We start from the raw sequence: 7,050 nt of genomic DNA on the forward strand, positions 1-7,050 counted from the left end.
ACACTCTCCTTGGCTTATCTCACTGGGATGCTCTCCAGGTAGGCTGAGCACTTGGCCTCTGGATGTCTTCTGGTCCTATGTCCTGTCTCTTCCTGCAACAAAACCAAACCAACCCCACCTTCCCTACTTCTGAAATATCTGGGCTGCCTGGTCTCTCTGGAGTTGTTCCAGCAGCCACCCAACTTTCCCTTTTGAAAGAAGCTCTCCAGGACCTACGGTGGCCTCTGGCACAGCTGGGACAGCGCGGGGTAGATCCTGGCGCTGCTAAATCCTCCAGGAGAGCACCGGAGAGCTGGGGGTGAGGCAGTGCCGGCGCGATGGGCTGTGGGGGACTGCCACACGCTGTGATCTCACCTTTCCCACTAAGCGGCTCTCTGGCAGATGGGGCTGGAGTCAGAAAATGAGTGTGTTTCCAGCAGAATTTTTTGGTGGTTTTATTTTATTTTTCTTGTAGTCTACCGCTTGCTCCCTTTTGCTTGTGTTTCCACTGTGACAATCTGCTCACAAGACCAGCCCTGGTTCACGTGGGTCCCTGGTGATGAGGCAGATGAGCCAGTGGGTGTTGATGGGTGCAGGCTGGGGACAAAGAAAGTAGCGGCTTCAGCAGCTCGGGGAAAATGCCAGTGATATCACTCTCCCATCAAACCGAAGGGGAGAGTGGGGACTGGCTTTTCTTAGGGCTGAGCCTGGTGCTGTTACCACAGTCAGAAGTCAGGCATAGCAAAAAACCAGCTAACCTAAGCCTGCAGTCTCTCCGTTCAAATCCCTCCTTCCTCGCATTTTCCAAAGACCCGGATCCCGGTTACGAGCATGTCGGTAGCGTAACAGCGGCTGCAGCTTTCTGACTTCTCGTTGTGCTGCAATGACATTTGTCATTCTGTTTTTATTACCTCCCAGACTGAATCCTCCCCCTTCTCCATCTGTGCATGGATGGATAGGATTTTACAGTAAGCCTCCATCTTAGCTGCTCATGACTCCCCAGGAGGCACAGACACACTCTCCTGCCTACTCTCTTTTATTTAAAGCAGGATGAAAACCCATCTAGTCTTTTTTTAGTGTATTCTATCCTTATCTTTTTACATTATGGGGGGACATCAATAATTTCAGTGCCGTTTGTACTCTAAGGACCCACGTTTTCCACGTACACCTCTGCTAAGCTTCTGCCTGCCTTAATCCCTCCTTCCACCTGCCTCTGCGGGAACCACAGAAAAGTGGTTTTGCTGTTAATTTTGCAGTTACTACAACACCAAGTCGGTCCTCCTGTGTCTGGGCATCACAGCCCTGGTGTGTCTGTCTGTCACGATCTTCAGCTTCCAGAGCAAGGTGAGTCTGTGCTGATGAGCCCTCCAGGAGGGATGTCTCCCAGGGGTGGGACAGAGGGTCGGGCAGTGCTGGGGGTGAGGTGCCAAGGGACACGTCTGTAGGTTACAGGAGCAACCTGAGGGACGGTGGGACGTAAAGTGGAAGTTACGGGAAAGTTTGGAGAGATGCTGGTGTGTGAGGGATGTGTCATGGGTAGAGATGGGGCTACAGGATGCTAATGTATGGGAGTTTTTTAAGGATGAGGCTGGGGGGTGCAGAAGGGCACAGGCACAAGCACGTGTGGTGGGCGTTTGCATTTCAGGGATGCGATGGGTGCTGAGTTCTTGCCCGTGGCAATACGAGGGACAGGGTAAGAGTTCGGGTCCGTGTGCCGTTCAGATGGGGTTTGGGCTGGAGGGCCTGAGATGCAGGTGAAGCAGGACGGGTGTGCTGCTGGAGAGTCGCTCCCTGTAGACATGGGGAGGTTCATCTCCCCTTGCTTGCCTCCTGTTTCAGCACTCCAGCTTGTAACGGGGCGTTCTTTACCTCCACAGTTTGACTTCACCTCCTACCAGGGCGTCCTCTTTGTGATGCTCATGGTGCTCTTCTTTGGTGGCATCATCCTGGCTGTGATATTGCCCTACCAATACGTGAGTAACGGCCTGTGCCCCTCCTTCCTCGCTCAGTTCTGGTGCAAGGCTGGGAGCTGATCAGCCTAACGCTGGCAGACTCCCGGGCCTGGCTTGAGAGGGGTGTCCCGCCTGCTCCCCGAAAATGGGCAGAAACACCAACAGAAGGAAAAGGCCAGACCAGGTGGCTGTTGCCTGGTGGCTGTACAATCAGGTATCAGGTTGTAGGACAGCCCTGGTCTGGGGCTTGGAGTTTGCTTCTAATCCTGGAGCTGTGTAGTGACCCCACAGCAGGTCGCATCACCTGCTTGTGCCTCAGTTTCCCTTCCAATAGAACCAGCCCATTAAAGTACTGATCTCCCCCGTACAGGGCTCTTGCCCCAAATTCAGGGCAGGACGTGGGCTCTGGACAAGCGCAAGGGCTGCCTGTCTGGCCAGACCTGGCTGTCTTCACACTCACACCAGGCACTGTTCTGCAGTGTTTAGATCCTGAGGCTCAAACTTCTCACAAATAAGCACCTCTCGAGGGTTGTTCAGACCCCAGGGACAAGTCCTGATGACGAGTGACCATCTTATCACCATTCTGACTGCTGCCAGACCTTCTTGCATGGGCCCAGCCCCTTCTCTTGGCCTCACTGGTTGCAGCTAGCCTTGACAGTGCCCAGCTGAAACCCTGGGGCGGCTTGTGACCACACCTGAGAGAGGGCTTGGCACTACAGAGTGTCTGGTCTTCATCCAAGAGTGTCTCATTACGTAAGTCATCATTCAGGCAAGAGCCTGACAGACCCTGGAAGATGCTGATGAAAGAGGGAAGGCGTGTGGGGCTCTGCAGCCAACATCAATCACTCTGAGCACGTGCTTGAGCCGAAGACCCGTCACACCTCACCAGGCTTCTCTGGGGACCTGAGTCACACTCTACAGGCCAGACTTGCAGGAGACATTCCCGCTGGTACCAGCCCTGGAGTTGCTCTGAAGATGGGCAAAGACCCCAGGCTGGCATTTCCAAAACGAGGAGCTCAGTTTTCAGTTGTCGTGGCCTGAGATCCACCTCTCCCCTGTGCACGCGTGAGGCTAAACCAGCTTGCACTGCCAAGCCGCTGCCATTACGCTGTTGAGACAACTGCGCTTTATCTTGCAGCTTGTCAAGATAAGTGTAGCTCGAGGCAGCCTTGTAATGAGCTTGTCTCTCTGGGGAGGCAGGCTGCGATCCCTGGCTTGGATCAGCCGTCTGTGTGGGCACCTTCTCCTGGAATACCTGCAACTTCTGTGCCACAGCAACCAGGGCTGGAGGTTTGCTCTTAATTCCAGCGAATCTCCCACTGTGACTCCAGCAGACAAACACATTTAAGTTACGCTTGTCAATTAAAGCTGGGTCTGGCTCTTGGAACCATTCGGTGTTTCTCCAGGTGGGATCAGCCTTGTCTGGGTAAAAAATCCACCTTCTTGGGCTGCTATAAAATGTGCTTCCATCAGGATAGTGTTGAGACATTTCCACAGAGACAGCGGTTGTGGTGAAGTAGGCTATTTGGTAACACAAGTACCTGATCAAAAAGCTTATGAGCCAAATGGACATAAAGATCCTAGTGAGAAGGGAAACTGAGGCACTGTGACACGTTCCTTGCCATGGAAATGTCCACAACAAAACCTGTGTTGGAGCTGGAGGTGGTGCAAGTCCATCCTGAAGCTACTAGAGGACTTCCCCTAACTTGTGTCCTCCACATGAGAGCTAAACCCTCTTCTGTGTCAAGTCCTAATTAACCAGCTTTCTCCCGGGCACTGATTGATGGACTTGTTTCCTTTAGGTCCCTTGGCTCCACGCGATCTATGCTCTGCTTGGTGCCATTATCTTCACCATGGTAAGTGGGTGTTGGTCATGGGGCCTGGGAATGTGCTGGTAGGGAAAACAAGGAGCAAATAAGCAAGAATTGAAATGCTTTTAGCCTTGAAGGACGTTTGGGCATGAGAGAAGAGCAAGTCGCAGGATCGCAGAGAACTCTGCGTGCTCAAATGGCTCACGAATGGCAATCACTGAGGTGACCTCAGCCTTGTCCCGAGAAGGTGTTGGTGTACGTGACGGTGCTGGTGCAGAGCAAGGGGTGGTTGGCAAACCCGTGCTGTATGAGCAATAGTAGGTGTGAGCAGCAGAAAGCGTTTTAGGGACAAGGCGAAAAGGCATCTCTGGAGTGGGAAGAGAAGAGATTAAGCTTTGGCACAGCAGCAGGAGCTGGACTGCAGGGCTTGGAGGGGTGAGGGGATGAGACGAGGCTGCAGAAAGTCAAGCTGGGGCTAGTTGAGGGAGAGCGAGCCAAGGGTTTGGGTGTGAGTTTGACTCCCAGAAGCAGAGGCACAGAAAGACAGCGCAAGGCTGTGGTTTGGGGTTAGGAAGGTTCATTGCAGGTGGGGAGGGCCCTGAAGCTGGGCAGCTCCTCCAACAAAAGTTGAAAAGACTTGATTCAGTCCTTTGACTGCTCCTCGGCAGTCCCTCCTGCGAGCCTCTTCCCAGAGCAAGTCCCGGCAGTGCCGTGCTTGTCCTTCAGGTGTGGGAGTTGTCGGGGAAGATGCTTGGCGTTACCTCGAGGTGGGGGTCAGGAGGAGGGCTGCCTTGGGGTTCAAGGCGGTGCCCGTTGGGCATACTGTGAATAAGAACAGTTGAGCAATTTCATTTATTAGCTATAAAAGTCAGTTGAAGTGAGCTCGGATATTTCTCCCATGATTCATGATTAAAGACTGTTCTGTAAAATACAAGTAGGCTAAAACATCTTATAATTACCCCAGAAACTTCAGTCAGAACCTCTGCTCAGCCTGACAACGTTTAGGGAGATGGGTTGTTATTTATGGCTGGGGAGGGCAGAGGTGCCAGCTGAGCCCGGGCGACGGCAAAGATGTCCTGACAACCCTGACAAGCTTCATGCCACAGTGTCTGTTGCGAGCTGGGTTAAGAGAGGCAGAAAGGTGAGACAGAAGATCTTGAGCCTGGACTCCTGCAACAAGACGTGGACTTTCTTGCACCCAGGCAACCAGCCTGCCTTGTTGGCCCGTGTTTGTTCCCGTGAGAGCTGTGTTCCTGCAGCAGGCTGGGCGGTGGATTCCCTCTTTGGTAGCTTCCCTGGTAAAACCTGCCCCACGCTCAGCTGTGTTTGGATCTCAGGACGGTGTTTGCTCCCCTCAGGGTCTGGTTGCTTCTGCCGGCAGCTCTGCAGACCTCGGCGTTGCCCTGGATCTGGGGGTTCCTGCTCCCTTCATTCAGCTCTGGTCGTGCTGCTGCTGCAAATGTCACATTGGGTCCAGGTCACCTTGTTACCTGGCAAGTGTTTCTGAATTGGGGGAAGGCTGGGAATAACAAATCGTAGGGACTAGCTGAGGAGGAACAGGGAAAACTGCTCCAAAGCTGCTCCTGGGACCCATTTGGGATGGTTGAGGCACGAAGGAAGTAAGCCTAGAGTAATAGTTAGGCTCAGGGTTTGACTACCAAGAGTGAAATGAAGGAAGGGGAAAGTTGCACCTTGCTCGGTGCATTGTTCTGGGCTTTTAAATTGTGGTTACAGCCGTAAAAAGTGGCTGCATTTTTGTTCTGGGTGCAGTGAGGCAACTGGGAGAACTCCTGTCATTAGAGCACTTCTTGCCTCCTGGTGCCAAATCGTGTGACCATCCCTGGGTTTCTCTCCTCGCAGTTCCTGGCGTTTGATACCCAGCTGCTGATGGGGAATCGTCGGTACTCGCTGAGCCCAGAGGAATACATCTTTGGAGCCCTCACTATCTATGTGGACATCATCAACATCTTCTCCTTCTTCCTCCAGTTCTTTGGTTCCAGCCAGGAGTGAGTGCAGCACAGCACTATCTTCTCTTTGCTGGCAAGATGCAAGTGTTTAAAAAAAAATATTGAAAGAGGGTTAAAAAAAAAACCTAAACAGAACCAACCCCACCCTTTTTGGCCCACTAGCAGGCTCCATTCAATCAGCTGAGCAAAGCCCCTGGGTTCCTTATGCAGTTGTACATATGCTGTTAGGCCGTTGTGACCCAGAAAGCAAAGCAGGGCTTGGGTGTTATGTCTCTTCTGCTCCCTCCACTCCTACTGAGACCAAACCAGACCAGAGACTGGGAGGCATGAGGCCAAGATCTTTTTTTCTCCCCCCCTGCCGGGGGCTGTCGGAGTTGCCTGTCTGAGTCCCGCACACCGTAGGATGCTGAAGTGCTGACAACAGCTCTGCAAAGGGAAAATACCATTAAAGAGAGAAGAGTAGGGAATCTCGCTAGGGTCCTGGCAGGAAAATCAGCTGAACAAAGGGAAAAGGCTAGAGAAATCCTTGTGTTGCCCTGTTTCTCTCCTGCTTTCATGTGGAGCCTTGTGGTCTCTGCAGAGATATATTCCTGAGAGTGCCTGCTTTTAGAAATGCAGAGCATGGGATCACGTAGTCTGGATTTCCCAGCAATCAGTCCTCCAGGCACAAGGGAACCTGTTGTTCGGGACGTGCAGCCTCTTTGAGGACATCCCTAACACCCCTGCAGGAAGAATTCTTCTGGATCCTTTGTGTCTGGCCGTGTGGCTGAGTATGTGCTTGCTGTCCTTCTCAGAGTGGGATAGCGGGACCATTGGCTGTGGGCTTCCCACCCAAGGGGCCAGATGTGGCTCTACACTTCGAGAGGGTTGTGATTCTTGGCAGAGAATGGCAGGGAAGAGACACAAGACGCTGAGTTTCGGAGCCTGTGAAAAGCCAGGCACCTCCTTTATGTGGGAAACAGGCGGCTGAAGTCCTGTGACCCATCCTAAGGACCTGATGCCTTCACAAAATTCTCTTGGTTCCTTGAGATTAATAGTCCTAGGTGGTTTACTACCCAGAGACTGAGGCCAGGGTGAATGCCTGTTGCTCAAAAGGGGCACCGCTCTGTAGCAAACCCCCCTGTTGCCTCTTCCTCTTGCTCTGCCCCATTTTCCAGTTTTGCGCTCCCAAACAGGGATGTCGGTGAGGGCACTGGATGCCTCTGAGCGCTCAGGTAACTTTCCATCTTCCCCTTGCTCACATTCCCCTGTTTGGGGATTAGCTGGCTAATTTCTAACTGTAAAGCTCCAGGTGGAGATAAGAGGCCTTTTGCTCTTATTTAGAAAGTGATCCTTCCTGCT

At 52.6% G+C, this 7,050-nt stretch overlaps 1 protein-coding gene across 1 annotated transcript in view; it reads left to right on the forward strand.

Moving 5' to 3' along the window:
- FAIM2 (Fas apoptotic inhibitory molecule 2) overlaps positions 1-5,940 on the forward strand; it is a 15,848-nt gene extending 9,908 nt beyond the window's left edge. Inside the window, exons 8-12 of the mRNA XM_009866104.1 lie at positions 1-38; positions 1,236-1,323; positions 1,857-1,952; positions 3,734-3,787; positions 5,603-5,940. Of these exons, the coding sequence (XP_009864406.1) occupies positions 1-38; positions 1,236-1,323; positions 1,857-1,952; positions 3,734-3,787; positions 5,603-5,752 (426 nt within the window). The 3' untranslated portion in view covers positions 5,753-5,940. The remainder of the gene's footprint in view (positions 39-1,235; positions 1,324-1,856; positions 1,953-3,733; positions 3,788-5,602) is intronic.
- Positions 5,941-7,050: the final 1,110 nt, after the last annotated feature.

This window comes from Apaloderma vittatum, unplaced genomic scaffold, assembly GCF_000703405.1.
Source record: "Apaloderma vittatum isolate BGI_N311 unplaced genomic scaffold, ASM70340v1 scaffold423, whole genome shotgun sequence".
NCBI classification, from domain to species: domain Eukaryota; kingdom Metazoa; phylum Chordata; class Aves; order Trogoniformes; family Trogonidae; genus Apaloderma; species Apaloderma vittatum.